The sequence below is a fragment of the Ursus arctos genome, unplaced genomic scaffold (genome assembly GCF_023065955.2).
Source record: "Ursus arctos isolate Adak ecotype North America unplaced genomic scaffold, UrsArc2.0 scaffold_1, whole genome shotgun sequence".
In the NCBI taxonomy this organism is placed as follows: Eukaryota; Metazoa; Chordata; class Mammalia; order Carnivora; family Ursidae; genus Ursus; species Ursus arctos.
In genome coordinates this window covers 24,331,558-24,349,796 of record NW_026622763.1, presented here as the reverse complement: position 1 = coordinate 24,349,796, position 18,239 = coordinate 24,331,558, and the positions used below count along the sequence as shown (strand labels likewise).

Sequence of the window (18,239 nt, the reverse complement as noted above, 5' to 3'; positions counted from 1 at the left end):
TTTAATTTTCTCAGGTATCTCAAGCAGTAACTCTTCTGTCATCTTTAATCAGTTCCTTTCAATGAAGCCTTTCCCTTTGTTTTTCAAATAGGATCAGATCTCTCTCATTTGAAAAACAAAAAAAAACAACCCCCCCTCAAAAAACAGTGTCTTATTTCTCTGCGCATGTTTACTTCTCAACTTCTTAGAATAGAGAAGTTCTGTTCCTTCCAGAATTGTAAAATTTATCCATAGCCAAATTCAGAGACTTTTTTTTTTAGATTTCACACCATTTGCCTTCTCTTTGACATATTTCTCCATTGATTATCCATTCAAGAATTTATTTTCTCTGTTACCTTCTCTGAGTTCTTTTTGCTCTCTCTCACCCCCTACATATATCTCCTCTGCACTTCTCTCTCTTCATGTATGTCTTTGTAGGCCATTCCCTCTCTTGATATATTTATCCTTCAAAACACATTTTCATGTTTTTTTTTACATTAATCACTGCATTGCATCCAAAATCTTATCTTCATTCCTTTACTTATATTTCCATTTTTCTTTAGAAAATCTTTGTTTGAATGTCCACTGTCACAGAAATTCAACATATCCTCCTACCTTTAGTCTTCTGACTTCTTTTCCTAACCATGGTATGTCTTTTTGTCCTGACAAGATTGAAACTTACTTTAGATTTTCTGTAGTTTTTCATCTGTCACTAACTCCTGTCATCTCTTGTCTCCAGATGTCTCTTAGATTTCCCATCTCTTTCCATTGCAACTGTGAGCTCAGCACAGACTCAGCTGGAGGATCTCATTAAATATTTTTGATTTCCTAATTTTGAGCACACCAAAACAAAATTTACATTTTAATCCGCAAAACAAGGAACCGTTGAAATATGTAGCAGTAATTCAAATATTATTTACCTCCATACCCTCACTTCTTCTTAAAAATATTTCTTAAATATTAATTAAGTCACATGGATAGATATTTTTTCAGGATTTATAGTTAAGAATTGATACACCTTTTTAAATGCTATGCTGATTTTCAGGTAATGTTTATTGAAACATTAGTTTCCAGGTAATATTACATAGACATTTAGGTGTCAAAATTCATATCATATGAATAAAGTACAGAGTTTTCATATTCCATTTGAAGTTAAAACATGTCAGGTAACATTGCCAAAGTAAAAGGTGAACAATGATGGAGTAAATTAGCTGAATCCAAGATATAAATGTGTCTTGAAAAGTGTGCATGAAGCCTATTCTGAACAATGGTGACTTGAAGTCTTTTAAAATGTAGCCAAATGCAAAATAGAAAGCATGTATGAATTTACTTCAGCTTGAAAAATTAGTTTCTTCCTTCTGTTGACTTTTTTGTAAGGCAGTGCTTCCTTTTAAAAAAATTGAAATGTAATAATTTTTTATGGTAAAAACTGACTTTCTATAGAAGTCACAGTATGTCACCTCGTATAATACCAAAAAAGTTTGTTAATTTCACATAGTGTATGATTTCTAAGTGAAGCACAAATACTCGTTTTTTTTAAGACACCAGGATGTACATTGTTTTGTTAACCTGGCTTTTTATTTTTGTGATCCTAAATAACTTGCTGAAAAGTGTTTCTTTCCATAGGATTCAGCTTAATATGGGATCTTGGCATTCAACAGCTACATATTGTCAAGTGGTCTTTGATTGATTATATATATATATGCTTTTAGAATATGCTTAACAATATACAGAAGATCTTGAATGATAGTTTAACATATTTTGAGATAGCAAGAGTATAGCATAGCTTAACACCATATCCTAAAGTATGCTTTTATCTTAAGGCAAGATAACACATATAAAAAACAAGTAGATTTAAATTTAGTTTCAGTTGAAATAATGGTGGAATCAGGGTGTTAGTATGTAATATTAAGATACCGTGATGGTCAAATAACTCAGAAACACCACAATCATGCCCCAAATTATAGGCAGTTTTCTCTTCAGGTCTCTAATAAGAGAGGCATATAAACAAACTATAATAACGAAAAAAAGAAAGCGTCACACTATTTTTCACAAGGAATTTTCTCAAAAATTCTGCAAACACCCTTGTTTTAAAGCTAGTTAGGACCGGGTGATGGGTATTAAGGAGGGCACATGTGGTGATGAGCACTGGGTGTTATACACACCTAATGAATTGTTGAACACTACATCAAAAACTAATGATGTACTATATGTTGGCTAATTGAACAACAACAACAAAAGAAGTAAAAAAAAAAAAAAGTTAAAAGAAAAAAAAGCTAGTTAGGTTTTGCTTACCTAATCTTTTACCATTGCTTCGTCTTCATTCCTTAACCTCTAAACATGAATCTTGGATCTTATCCTCCCTGCTAAAAGCAGGGAAGAAGGGCTGGAAGTAATCAAGATGCCTTGGGCTATCATTGTAGCTCTGTGGCTGATGGAGGAGAAAGAGAGGCCAGAAAGGTCATGCCAACTCCCTCTACAGGAGGGATCTTCTGGTCCAGACCAAAGCCATGTTGAATGGAAACCAGAAATAGCCACACACAAATGTATCAACTTACCCTGATTTTTTAAGGGATCTGACTAATAAAACTGTGGTGAAAGGGTAAAAGAGGAGTTTGAAAGTTTTCTTTCTCATGTACCTATGGAAATTGTCTCAGTATCTTTTCATGTGGAATATCCAGGGTAGGTTGGATATGACTGATGTATCAGACAGGTTAGAGGTCATGAAACAAATTGGAAATTTCTGTGTAATATTTTAAGAATTCTAAATCAGCTTATGATTAGGAGTCTAGCCTCTAGGAATCTAGGTATTAAATATTTCATAGGAAAAAATTTGTATTATAGGGACACACCAAATATTATATATTTCGGATAACCAAAAATGAATAAATATAACCCTTTACTCAGGAAAAACATTGTGAAACATGTAAATAGCAAAGTAATATCATACATGTACATATACATTTATTAAAATGAAAGGATGTGCAATGAGGCAGGAAGTTAATTAAATAACTAAATATAATACAAGCTGTAAACATAATATGCTATAGCATTACAGATGCATAATATATTTTTCTTTGTGAAGAATTTTTCTTGATACTTCTCCAGTATTGGCTGGGCATACACGTAATAATTGTTTCACTCAACATTGCAAACTAGGGAATCAAGAAGGAATCTGATGTAAGAATAACAGAAACCAGAGCAAGACCTGTAGAATAAATGATAAATATTATTTTAAGCTTAAACAGAAAAAGAGAACAACCCAGATGGCCCATATCTTTATTTTGGCTCAAAAGAAGAGTTCATTCCTGAATTGTTTATAGAAATGACAACTTCTTTCACCATCACACATTTTCGGTGTTGAAGCCTGTACTTTTGTGACTTAGAGACTTACGGCTAGCAACTTTCAAGTATTTCTATTGGCATTTTTTTTTTTTTTAGGTAATTCTTTATTGGCCCATTTTCCTCTACCATTAAACAGTGAGTTTCATGAGGGTCACTAAGGCCACTTCATTTGGTGTCATCCGCTGCTAGCACTTAATAGGTACCTAATTAATTTGTCAAGTGACTACATGACTGCAGTAAGAGAATACATTTGAGAATCATCCACCAAACCACAGACAAAAAAGAAAAAAGAGAAGTAGTGTTCAAGGTTATACTGTCTCTAGACTCTTCCTTTTGGCAAATGTTCTGCTATCTGTGCCTGAGTTCTTTTTATATCACAGGAACCTCTTAGCAGTAGTAACACATTCTGGACTTGAAAAGTGATTTGGGATTGGCATGTAATGCTTTCTCAAAACAAAACTGCACATTAAATGAAGAAAAAAGAAATGTGAAGAAGCCCTCACAGGAATAGAGAAGGTTTTACTTTACACCGTTTCCTCCTAGGGGATGAAGGATGTCAATTCATGTATTCATGAAATGTATTCAAAGTTTCATGTTATTTGCATGTAGCCTAAAGATGGAGACTTTGACACACTGGCTTACAAAGTATGAGTTTTAAGTAATTCTGATGAAACTGCTAACATTGAAAGTTACAAGCAGTTTTTGTCAAATAAAAGCTCATGCTCACATAAAGGTTAGCTGCTATTGTTAATTTGTAGGGTTTTTTGTTTTGTTCCTTTTTGGGTTTTTTATTCTTTCTGCTGATAAAGTAATACACTGTTGACCTCCCAGTGTGGCAGAGGGAATAACATTCTTGATTCTCTTCTCAATCAAGGCATTTACCTATAAAAGAATTACATGATCTTCATTTTTGTGCCAGCATGGAAACTTGGTTATCTCATCTTTCTTTAGCATATCTGATAAAGTATATAAAGCATGCTCTCTTACAAGTGTGTAAGAATAGGAAGAAATGGTGAGTTTATTGTAAAAATTGCAACCCAGATCTATGTTCAAAGGAGATAGTTTAGCAGTCAAAAAAAGAATCTTAAATTCAAAGAAAATGATTGCTTCAAATTAGTTGCTTTTCATTATTGTTCTTATAGCTAAAGGAATCACATTTAAACCTATTCCTTTTATAATAACTTGGACTTATTCTCTTCTTTCTACCTCACACTTTTTACCCTTCCCCACCAAAGCCAAAGCTTTGTTTTCATGTTAGCTTTATTTCTCAAAAAAAAAAAAAATTAAAATTATACAAGGGCATTTGTAATATTTTCTATATTTTTGAGCTTTAACTAATTTTGAGAGAAAAAGATTTGTTTTCCTAAGTGTACCTGTAAGTAAAGTAATTATGGTATCAGTACAATGGTCATATGATAAACTCAATACACTTTTGGGCACTTTGGGAATTCCAATGCTACCAAATGGAATATTTTACCTATTATTCAAATGTCAATAATTAATTAGATGCTAATATTGGAACATAATATGTATTCATTGCACATTTTCCTGCCAAGAACTTCTGAGTGTCTCATTAAGACAGTATGGATATTGGTGTTATGATGATTTCTGACATTATTCTTATAATTCTTCAAACCACTTCTGAATGTCCCTTTTTAAATTTAGTGATTTTAAATTATGTAACCGCAAGCCTCTGTAATTATGGGAATTTACAGTTTAGAACAAATTACTCTCCCGAAAAACTTCAATGATACAACACAGCATTTGATTTTTATGATTCTGAAAATTTCTAGGTCTGGAATAAACTTGAGAAGTATTTTCAGTGCTAGATTAACCAAGCTGATACTGTAAAGGCACTTTCCTTCACTATATCACACAACTCAACAACCATTTCACTACAGCGAATTTTGAACTCAAATGGGAACAACATCAATCTGTAATGCTGTCACTGAATCTTAATTTCCATGGGGTTTCAAAAACCAGACACAAGGCTTTTGATTTCTTCCCTTCGTGAAAAATCACATTTAGATACAAAGAATCTATGTTCATTAAAGTTATCTCAAGTACATTTATGTAAATTACTATCTTAAATTATTCATAAGTTTCTCCCTGCAGTTTTATAAGCTTAGTGTTCTTTCTCTACATTTAGTTATAATCCCTAAAGATTCCCAAGGTGCTAATTCTAGTCAATTCTTTATTTTTTTTATTTTTTATTTTTTTAAAGATTTTATTTATTTATTTGACAGAGAGAGACAGCCAGCGAGAGAGGGAACACAAGCAGGGGGAGTGGGAGAGGAAGAAGCAGGCTCATAGTGGAGGAGCCTGATGTGGGGCTCGATCCCATAATGCCGGGATCACACCCTGAGCCGAAGGCAGACGCCTAACCGCTGTGCCACCCAGGCGCCCCAATCAATTCTTTATTTTTAATTTCAGTTTAAGGAGCAAATAAATTACTCCTTTCCTGACATTCATAAGATGTTGCTTAATTTTAGTAGGTATATAGAATCTTTTAGTTTTATTAGGTTGATAAATTATTTAGCTGTAAAAGTGATTCCCGCAGTCAGATTTGGCTTCATATATAATGATGATTTATCAAATCACTACGGAAAACTTGGGTAAAATCTGTATTCAAAACAATTTTATTTTGAATAATTTTAATTCTTAAATTTATTATCATTCATCCAAGACTCCTGCATGGAAGTATTGCAGATTTAAAATAAACAGAGACTACTTGAGAAAAAAAGAACAAGAGAGGCTTATTCCTCAATACTAAGACCTTTTTCATGGCATGTTTAAGTATGAAGATCTTTGTTCTATTCCTTATACCTAGGGAAAAATAACTTTTGGTATAAGATTATTATATTGCTGTATTATATTTATATTTGGTGAGACAACATAGAGCATACACCACAGGCCTGGGTTAAGAAAGCCTGAGTGAAGTTCCTGGCTTGGACCCTTCCTTATCATCTGTGCGATTGGGGATCATTAACTTCCTGAGCCACAGTTTCCATACCTGTGAGAATTAGAGCTTCAATATGTAAATGGCTGATTTGCCCTGCTCACTCAAAATAGTATTTTTATTATTCACTTAGTGCATTTGAAAGCAGATTATTATTAAATAAAAGGTATATTGTACATATTTCCTTTCATATTTGAAGTCTGGAGTATGTTAAAGTAGATGACAAGAATCAGACTGAATAAATAAGCACCTGTCTGTCCTGGCTCCCACAATGCCTTCTTCAGTGTCACATCCCTTGCCGTTTTAACACAGTGACTGATTAGCCATTTTAGGCACATTATTAATGATGAAATTTTTCCTTAAAAAGTTAAATGGGTCAACAAATTTGGCCTCTTAGTTATCTAATTTATTTTTTAATATAATGAGACTCCCCATTAAAATTTTAAAAATTCTTAACTTTAATGCAAGCATAGATTTTTTTTTTCATGCCTGTATCAACTTAGATCTAACCAATAAAATATTAGTTGGATTTCTCACTACAAAGATTTCCCTTTCTGATTTATAGAGCTTGTGAATATGAACGAAAGCTTCTTCAGGATTAATATACTTGGAATTCTAGCCACACCTCCTTTTCATCTGGTTGTAAAAGTCCAACACATTTATTTTATATAGCATTTTCAGGAAAAAAAAATCAACTTTTAAAATAAATCAAAATAATATGCATAAAGGGAATACATGTATTTTTACATAGTTTAAGTATCTTTTTTATGGATAAATAGTAAGTTCATTAAGTGGATACTAAATATGAATGCACATCTTTGATTTGATTTTTCTATATGCAATCTCATTTTCTCATGTATGATCACTCATATATGTATTCTAATATGCACAGAATACTACCCGTTTTTGCCTGAATGAATCAATGATTGCCATATTTTTCTAAATTCTAATCATTGTTATTTTCTGACAGTTGAATAAAAACTTCAGTGGACATAACTTCAGAAGAGTGAATCCTATTTATCTGAAAACTTGCATTTTGTATTGTAATATAAATTTGAAATATAAATATTACATATGCTGAATGAATGAGTGAAAAAAAAGCACAGATAATCTGCCTTCTGTTTTTCTACATTTAGTTTTTTTGACTTGTTTTATTTCAGCATGCTCTGGATTTTCTTCCTGTATTTCATTTCCTTCCATATTCCATTTTGCATTATGAGATTACTAAAATAGGAATGTCTGCTTTTGTATGAACCCATGTTTTATGATCGCTTCACAGGATAACTTACAAAATTCAAATTAGAATAGTTACATTTAGCAGTGTACTTGGACAGAATTGAAATTATAGTGCATTCATGTATGCATTAATAAATTAAATATTTATCCACCACTAATTTTTATTTTCAAAGTTTCCTAATTTCCTAGTGCTGTAGTTGTCCTAGTAAATGAAAAGGAGAAAAGATTACTGTCCTCCTTGAGCTTATTGTCCAGTGGAGGCAAAAGACATTAGTAAAAAATAACACTGTAAAGAAATATAAGAAATGTAACACTATAAATTTGCCACTCTAATCCATGCAGAGTATGTGGTCCAGTAATCAGAACACAGAAGAATTTTTGAGGGAAATGATGTTTGAAATAAGAACAAGAGCAAATTAGTCAAACAGGTTGGAGAAGAGCATTTCAGACAGGGAGTAGCATGAGCAAAGTATTTTGGAGGAATTTAGAATCCATCCTTGTGATTTCTATGCATAGCTAAACATTTTTTACAATAAGAAATTATTTTTTGTAAACACAAACACACGTGTATTGATTTCTAAAATGTATTATTTTTGTTCTATTGGTATGGATGTTTCTGCTTTATTATTAATAATACGTGTTTTTGTGTTTATTTGCATATTACTCTAAATCAACAATTTCATTTCAGCTATTTGTTCTGGACTGAATGGGGACAGATGCCCTGCATTGGAAAGGCTCGCTTAGATGGCTCAGAGAAGGTTATCCTTGTAAGCATGGGAATAGCATGGCCAAATGGTATCTCCATTGACTATGAGGTGTGTTGGATTTTTACGTATTTAAAGTGCATTAACTGCCAACTTGCATTAATCCACTCATACTGTTCTCTTATTTTTTTAATAAACCACTTAGTCCAAAACAGCTTGTAATATTACTTTTCAACCGATATTTAGGAACACAAATTGTACTGGTGTGATGCTCGTACAGATAAAATAGAAAGAATCGACCTTGAGACTGGAGGGAATCGTGAGATGGTGCTGTCAGGGAGCAATGTGGATATGTTTTCAGTTGCGGTCTTTGGGGCTTACATCTACTGGTCTGACAGGTAATTTATTTTTTCATAGTATTTGAGTCTCAAAATGTTATTTCAGTGCCAGTTGCTTTACCCTTGTAGGATTAGCCAGTTCTTAGCAAGGTCACAAAAAGGATCTCACAAAGCCATGTGATTTCCACAGAAAGTCAGGCACTCTTGCTATTCCAAGCTCAAGCATTTCAGTGTCACAGACTAAAGTTGGTTTCTTTCCCCTTCTGCTTGGCCATCTGTTATCTTCAGTTTAAATAACTGACTTAATGTGAATTACTTAAAGATTGTTGATCATGTATGTTCAACTTCTTGTCAGAGCACATGCCAACGGGTCCATCAGAAGAGGCCACAAGAATGATGCTACAGAAACCATAACCATGAGAACAGGTCTTGGAGTCAACCTGAAGGAGGTTAAAATCTTTAACCGAGTAAGAGAGAAAGGTCAGCACTCTTATATAATGGATACATCTTATGTTATTCCTCTCTTATTTTTTAAACATTTATTGGACTTAAGTTAGGGATTCTTATATAAATCCAAAACCTCAAAATTCTATCTTTTACATCTAATTTCCTACAAAAATCATACAGTAGCCTAATGAAATGCATATATAATAGTTCATACATGCATGTTTTTGCCTAGAACAGTGTATTTGTATGGACATGTTACATACCTGACATGTCTTCAGTATAGGCTTGAGCAAAGTAATATAGAATATCTTGATATATATACATATTCAACAAAAAATACAAAGCACAATTAGGATATTAGAGAATAAAAAGTAGCTACAAATACGTGTTTGGGTTTTTTATATTTTGATATATAAAGTGATTATGGCTTCATAAGTTTGCTATTGGTGTGAAATATTTCGGAAGTCAATACTTCCTTAAAATTTGTATTTTGAAACTGATAAGATGGTGGTTTGGATATTTCTTTTAATTTACCTCAATTAAATTAAATGTCTATTTTATGTCATTAAATATCCATATTAATGTCCATTAAAATAAATTGTAGTTAATTTTCTTGATATCAAAGATAGGTATAATAATTTTGGAGCTGATGATGGATTCATGGAGGAAAATTAGCCTGATGGAGAAATCTTAATAGTATATTACATCTTCACTCAAAAACTGAAGCAAAAACTTATGCTTAATACACTTAGGAGGTTCAGTGCATTGTAGCTGTAAATTTCTTTGATAGCTTTCATATTTCATAGACAAGATTTTAAAGCAGTGCACTGTTTGTTGGTGAATTCACTTCATGTTTTGAGAGAATTGTTACTTGTGCCAAAGATTATAATACATAAAACTTATTGCAATTTCAGCGTCAAGTTTCAAAAAAGTGTTATACACTTAACTGGCTGATTGAGGAAAATTTTTAATGCTTTTATTTGAACGGTATTTGGAGCAGAAGAATGCGATCTTTGAAATGAGAAATCCAAGATTTTAAACTGGTATGAAAAAAAAATCAGTACTAGAAAGTATGTGATTTTTTTTATTGACCAGTATTAAGAATTAAAAGACAGGCTATTCAACATTATTTTTTAAAATATTTCTGTAAGAAAAAATTATTTGAAAGACAAAAGAAAAACACAAATATATATATTTGTGTATATATGTATCTTTTTTTCCTCTTTAGGGACCAATGTTTGTGCCAAAGACAATGGTGGATGTCAGCAACTCTGTCTTTATCGAGGAAATTCTCGGAGAACTTGCACTTGTGCCCACGGATATTTGGCAGAGGATGGAGTTACTTGCCTAAGGCATGAAGGCTATTTGCTGTATTCAGGGAGAACAATATTAAAAAGTATACATCTTTCTGATGAAACCAATTTAAATTCACCGATAAGGCCATATGAGAACCCACATTATTTCAAGAATGTCATAGCCTTGGCTTTTGACTATAATCAAAGAAGAAAAGGTACCAACCGAATCTTTTACAGTGATGCACACTTTGGAAATATACAGCTTATTAAAGATAACTGGGAAGACAGACAAGTAATCGTTGAGAGTAAGTACAATAATTTTAAAAAAATAATTTGGTAAAAATGAGTATCATTTGCACTAGCAGAGAAATTAGGGTGGTAATTGCATGTAGCAATTACATTTTTTTGAGTTTGTGTTCAAGAAAAATGCACCTATATTATCTGATCCACCAAAAGTCAAAGCAATTACCTCTTAGCATGTACAGTATGTATATTTTGATTATTAGTTTCTAATCATGGAACTTTCAATATATTCCTCATGCAACCTCTTTTCTCTCTATGTGATTTTCATATATCCCTCACTTTTCCAATTTAATTATGCTTGAGGTCAGTCCTTTTCATTACTTTTTAAATTGCAAATTAGTTTATTAAATTAACTGTAAAGTATTCAAGTAACATGGATTTAAAAATGAAATTTCTGCCTCATCACTGCAACATCAATTCCATATACTTACCCATAGCTGACAGCTGTCATGCCTTCAGAATTTTTTTCATGTACCTGTGTATGTCATTTGTAATTACAAAATTGAATGATCCTATATACATTATTGAGCTGCTTTTTTTTAAACTCTCAAATATCTTGAAAAGCATTTATTTCAGTATATGAGGCTCTATCTCATTCTTTAGAAAGCCTACTCCTATTCTGTACTAAAATTTATTTGACCTTTTTCTTCTGATAAGCATTTAAGCTGTTTCTGGTATTTTACCATTACCTACAATGTTACAATGAACATTTGTGCATATAAATATGCTTAATCACACATGTGAGTATTTCTTTAGCATAGAATCGTAGAAATAGAATTGCAAAGTCAATTGGTGTTTATTTTATTTTTTATAGCTGGACAAATTTCTGTCCAAAAAGACCATATCAGTTTATATTTTCATCAACTGAGTGTGAAAAGGTTTATTGTCCCATACTTTTTCCAACAATAAATTCATAATTTATGGGCTATGACTATCTAATTTGTAAAAAATGTCAACTTATATTAATATACTTGATAACTAGTGAGATCCAGCACCTACTGCATGTTTACTTATATAAATGTAAATATAAACATGGTCAAACTTTTTATTGCACATAGCAACTCCATGCTATGCCTGCCATTCTTGTGGGCCAGTATTTGCATATTCAAAACTTACTTAGTTTTTCCAAATTAGTTCAAACATACACCTGTATAAATATACATTCTCATTTCTTTATTCTCTAAGTATACTTATTGATAATTTCGTACCAATTGTAATTTCCAGAACATGGCAACATGCCATTTTGGCTTGTGTGTGTGTGTGTGTGTGTGTGTGTGTGTGTGTGTGTGTGTGTGTGAGAGAGAGAGGGAGAGAGAGAGGGAGAGAAACAACCCAACTGTAACTGTACTGCTCATAGAGTTCAGACACATTTGACTTTTATTGGTTCAATACATATCTGTGAAGTTTAGATTATAATACTGTGGTCCTCCAGTTTTTCTAGACTGATAGAATTTAGAGTTGGAAGTGCTTACATTGTACCCACAATGGAGGCCACTGACCTGAGTTGAGGAAACTTAAAGGATCAATAGGAGTCTACTAGTTGATTGGGCCAGATAGGGGAGGAGAAGAGGAAGAAGGATAATTCTAGACCTGTGGTCTTCAAGTTTGGTTTCCTGGGGTTCCCTGTCGTGTGTTCAAGGAGTCTAAGAGTTATTTTTATGATAATACTAGAGAATTACCTTTTCCATGGTATTGAGATTTGCATTGGTGGTGTAAATGCAATGGTGACTAAACTGCTGGCAACTTAGTGCTAATCAAGGCAATGACAACAAACTGTACTAGTAGTCATTGTATTTTTCACTGCTGGTTAACAGCTGGGAAAGAAAGAGCCAGTTTCACTTAAAGAACGTCCTTGAAGAGAGTAAAACATTTTTATTTTATTAAATCTTGATCCTTCAGTACACATCTCTTTAATATTCTGTGTGATGAAATACACATAAGGCACTTTTGCTGCATTCTGAAGTGCAGTGGTTGCCTGAAGGAAACCAAGTGTTTGTGCGATTATTTGGGTTCATACTTCTTTTATGGAACGCCATGTTTTACTTGAAAGAATGAAGAACAGACAGCCTATGGTTATTCAGACCTAGGTATGTGGCAGACATTTTCTAAAGAATGAGTACAATGAGTCTGTCGCTACAAAGAAAATAACTTACAATATCTGCTGCAAATAATAGAAATCAAGCTTTCAAGTAAAAATTAGAATTCTGGAAGACTTGTATCAAGCACAGTGAGCTTGATAACCTCCCAATGCTTAAAGGCTTTTCTGATGAGATGGGTGGTGATATTACTGAAGTGATTTGGGGGGTGGGGTATTGCATAATGAAATGTGTCAACAGATATGCATAACTTAGGGAACCAATATTTTGCAAATGACATGATAAAATCATGCATGGGTAAATGATCCGTTCAAAGTGTAGGATAGACCAATGAATTTTAATGTAATAGGGTATAAAAAGTTCAGCACTGCGGTTTCTGATTCTACACTGAAGCTAACCTTTAAGTAACTACTGCTTGTTTGTGTTAGTATAGTGTGAAAGAATGTCCAGAATTATGTGAAAAGTCTACTAAAACACTCCTCTCTCTTCCAACTTCATAGCTATGTGAGGCTGGGTTTCTTCACATACTTCAATTAAAACAACATTACAGGTAGGAAGAAGAAGTAGATGTTTGAATCCTGCTCTCTTCTAGTAATCCAGACACTAAACAGATTTGTAAAATTATAAAACAATATTCTCTTCTCACTTAAAACAACACAGATATTTTCTTAGAAGATGCTAGTTATATTAATATGCAATCAATTCATTTTTATTTTAAAAGAGATTAATATATATTTAAAACAACGTTTTTAGTTTAGACTTATAATATGGTGAATAGCAATTCACACAAAATTTCTCTCAAGCTCTCAACAGTTTTTAAGACAGTAAAAGTTCTCAAATCAAGAAGTTTCCAAACTACTCTTCTAGACTCAAGGCTCAGAAAATTTTTGGTACAAAGACATGAAAAAGAGGGTAGACAGAGTCATATATCATTTGGTATGATTAGAATGTGGGTTATGTGGCCTGAATTGGTGTGAGATGAAGCTGGAGTTCTAGGGAGGGCTCCAATAATAAAAGATATGATCTGCCAAGATAAGAAGTGTTTAAAAAAAAGATTTTATTGATAAGTTTATATACCATATACAATTCACCCATTAAAAGTGTACAACTTAATAGTTTTTGGTATATTACATTATTAATTTTTTTAAAATTAGGTAGTATGTACAATGCATAAAACATAATACACATACAATAATTAAAATTCATCATTTTAACTATTTTTAATTGTCCGATGCAGTGACATTAATTCCATTCATAATATTGTACAATCATCACAACTATTTCCAAAACATTTTTATCACTTCCAATAAAATTCTGTTTAAGCAATTATTCTCCATCTCCCCTCCCCACAGCCCCTGGTAAGCTTTGATGTGCTTTCTTTCTCTATGACTTTGCCTATTTTATATATTGCATGTAAGTGGAATCATCCAGTATTTGACCTTTCGTGTGTGGCTTATTTCACTTAGCATATTTTCAAGGTTCATTCATGTTGTAGCACATATCAAAAGTTCATTTCCTACCCTCACCCCAAAAAAAGTTCATTCCCCTTTTTGTGGCTGAATAAGGTTCTTTTGTATGTATATACCACATTTTTTTTATCCATTTATCTGTTTATGGACACTTGGTTTCTTTTTACTTTTTGACTGTTGTAAAAGTGCTACAATGAACATTGGTGTACTAATATCCAGGATAAGTAGTTTTGGCTTTATTTAGTAGGTTAAGGGAAAATACGACTATTAGAAGGTACACATATGCTAGGATTTTTGTTTTATAATGATCACTCTGGCTGTGTAGTGTTCAGTGAAGTTTAAAGGTCGTGTCTGAAGGCAGAGTTGACTTAGAGGGTTGTTGCATTATTACAGATCCTGTTTCCACAGTGGTAAATTAAACTGAAAGCATATTAATTAAAGTTTACGTACAACCAAACCATTCTAATCCTCCCTGCTAAAATCAAAGCAATTAAAACCAATAACACTTCAGTGGATGTATGTGTTAACTCACATGGAAGAGGTGAAATATGATAGCTAAGAGTTGGGAATCAGTCAAGTTCGGACTCAAATCCCACTTTGCTACTTATTTCCTGTGTGATACTGTCAATTTCCTCACCTACAAGATGAGAAATGAACTCATATTTTTTTGTGTGAAGATTTTATGAGAAAAGGTATGCAAAGAACATAAAAATAAGCATAATTTTATTTAACTTAAAATTTTATATTACTGTATTTGTGACACATTTGTGGATTATTTAGGATAATTATCCCCTAAATTATTTTTAGAATATGTGTTAGAGTTGCTAAACAATCAGAAATAATTATAATAATTATAGATGTGGTAGTATATTAAGGTCAGAATAGAATTTAAAAATTAATTAAGATTAGTTTCAAGTGATAATTTACATAAACTTTGCTAAATACTCTCCTTATGCCACCCACCCCTCCAAGAAGTTGCTAATTTATTTAACCATTGTAATCTTCTCTTGAAGTTTTGTAGGAGAATTTATAGTTTGATTTGCCAGACCAAATAATAAGAACAACAAACAAAGTAAAACAATCCTCCCTCCCAAAAAAATGAGTTACTGGCATACAAATAAATACAAATAAAATGTAAAATTCCTTTTTGTCTTGGTATCCATATTAATGGATTTCATCTCATTACATATTTTACCACTTACCAACAAATTAATTCATGGAAATGTGATTAAGTATTTAAAGATACCAAGGAGATACCATAGAGCTGCAGGTGCTGTGCAGGAAGGGCCAGGCTGAGGGTGCTACCCTTCTCAGTTGTTGCTCTGTCTCTCTGTGGGGTGAACGGGGCTCGGAGCTTTGGCCTAGCCCTCTTGTGGGTAGGTTACTGCAAGGAAGGCAGGACCTGCAGCATTCCCTGGCCTGGTTACTGCTCAGTCTGTCTACTGGGTGGCAGGGCTCAGGACACCTAACCAGGCCCATTACAACTTGACTGCTGTGCAGAAAGGGCATGGCTGGGGCACTTGTCTGGTTCCATTGTAGCTTAGACACTGAACAGGGAAGGGAAGGCTCAGGGTCCTCACCCTGTCCTTGCATCTTGTCTCCTTAGCTGAGGAAAGAGGGCAAGATTCAAGAATCTCATCCCTCCCAGTTGTGGCTTGGTCTCTGCATGGCGTTAATTGGCATGGGAGCTTGCCCAGACTGGTTATACCACTGGGTAGGCAGAGAATGCCCTATAGTGCTCGCACACCAGAGGGAGAGCACCAAACATGGTGCCTATCAGTTCTGTCACCAGCAGATTGGGATGAAATTTCAAAAGTGGCATCTGTCAGGGCTTCTGTCCCTAGAGAAAGCCTACAGATTTCTGTCTCTCCAACTGCCACTTTACAAAATTGGTAAGTGGGTCTCTCTCACTTATAGTCTAGAAAATTTTCAATCTGTTGCTTTTGCCCAGGATCTCAGCGTGAGTGGGTTTTCTTGCAACCCCTTTAAGAGTTGGATCTCCATTCCCTGTAATTCTATAATTCTCCTGGTCTTAATCCCCATTCATTTTTAAAACCAGACATTTTGGGGGCCCATCTTTCTGGTGACAGCCCCCAGGGTCAGAATTCCTGATGAAGGACATAATTTCTTTACTCCTTGGGGGAGTATTTTGTATTTTGGGAATCACCATTGTGATTGTGAGGTCACCACTGCTGGGCTAGGGTCCTAGGGGAGGCGTTATCCCTGCCTCTCTTACTCTTCTCAATGCATCTCTTTTTTGTGGAGGTGCTTGTTCATCTAGTTCTAAGGTCCTTTTCAGAGAAAAACGGTTTCATATATAGTTGTAAATTTGTTGTGTCCCTGGGAGGAGGTAAGTTCAGGGTTTTCTTACACTACCATTTTAAACCCTCTTCCTTCATAATGCTTTTACATATTTTTTTTTCAAGACTACTGGTGGCAGTATGCCTTTCTTTTAAATTATATTGTACTGGAAATATCTTTTTCTTTTTCTTTTCCTTTAAATGGGCTAGTTCCATATGCTTTTATGAGTGCCTAAAAATTCATTTATGTTAATTTTTCTGTTTGCAATTCCAAAGGTAAAAATGTCAGCTTTTAAAGTGTATTTATTTTTAATTTGCTTGGTATATATCTTAAAGGCATTCTCAAAATGTGAGAATCTTAGCTACTCAATTTTTTTCAGATTTTATAAAATAAGGAAATACTTTCAGACATATTTATTAGGTAATACAATTTTCAGATTACCTATTTAGATAATTACAAATATTGGAAAGACATAAAGGAGTACTGCTTTATTATACATTGAAATTATTAAGATTAAAAAAAAGGTAAGAATAGAGGATGAACATCGTGCATAGGGAGTCAGCAAGTGGTGAGGCAGGGGATAATGTTTATGCTCCAATGGAAGAGACAAGATAGTATCATCATCAAATTATGGAAAGCAGAATCCGGAGTAAGTCATGTTTAGTACAGAAGGAAAGAGAACATAGGATTTCCTCCTCATTAAGTTGTAGGCTGTGTGCTCAGTATGACTTACATGAATTCATAGTTTCTTCAAATATTGGAGTCTCTCCAAGAAGATGGCCTGTGTCAAGTTGGGGAGGAGACAGTTTTTCCTGTACCCTTTTGGGTTTTGGTCAATGAAATGTGAGTTAAACTGATAGAAAACAGCTTATCAGAAAAGGCACACAAAATGTTTAATGTTAATTTTTTTCCGTACATGGAGGCCTTCATAGAAAAGAAGTGATAGACCAATTTAACAGAGGGTGATCAACTGCAGAGATGTAGCTAAACAAAAGTAAAAACAAACAAACAAAAAAGAGTTTTGTTTTCGAGAGGAAGTAAATAGGGGAAGAGAAGTATATGGGGAAACTAATGGAAGATAATGGTTGTTTAGTAAGATGTTGTTAGTGTAGACTCATTTTAGTGCTATCTCCAACTCCTGTGATACTTCTCTCCCTGGTATCCCTAGAGAGGGAACACCTTCACAAGGGAAAATTTATGTCCTATTGTTATGTACATAGGGGCAAGGTAGAGAGGATTTCGTCCATCTGCTATTTCTCAGTTGTTTTCAGCTTACAGTAATCCTTATGTCATACTAGCATATTTTGGGATGGCGTATTCTGATCCCCTTCATAAGCATGATGGTCCTAAAGTCTCTTAACCTATAATATCAATCAAGACCAGATCCCTCCAGGGCATTGACATACCTGAACAAGAGATATTGAAACCACAGGTAGAAGTTACTTAATATGAGGAGCAGAAAAATTCATGAGGAACATTATGTTAGAGAAAGAAAAAAAAAAAAAGGAATTCTGAGTCATATGTAGAACATTCTACTGAAGTTCTGTAGGGTCCATATGGGGTGTGGTTCAGGTCTTGGAGGCAGATAATTGACAAGGAGAACTCAGGAGTGTTCGGTTATCAGTATTAGGATTATTCATAGGTTCAGAGCTTCCCAATTCTTCATGAATGTGTCAGAATAGCTGACAGTGATAGACGGAGTAGAAGGCAATGTGGTCAAATACTAACATTTTTATGTTGAGAATCAGTCTTAAGACAGGAGCTGAA

General features: G+C 33.6%; 1 protein-coding gene across 1 annotated transcript in view; it reads left to right on the top strand.

The window, feature by feature from the left end:
* The window catches only part of LRP1B (LDL receptor related protein 1B), a 1,450,575-nt gene that overhangs the window by 1,020,322 nt on the left and 412,014 nt on the right, over nt 1-18,239 (top strand). Inside the window, exons 38-41 of the mRNA XM_057306380.1 lie at nt 8,208-8,334; nt 8,470-8,621; nt 8,917-9,041; nt 10,237-10,608. Coding sequence (XP_057162363.1) covers nt 8,208-8,334; nt 8,470-8,621; nt 8,917-9,041; nt 10,237-10,608 — 776 coding nt within the window. The remainder of the gene's footprint in view (nt 1-8,207; nt 8,335-8,469; nt 8,622-8,916; nt 9,042-10,236; nt 10,609-18,239) is intronic.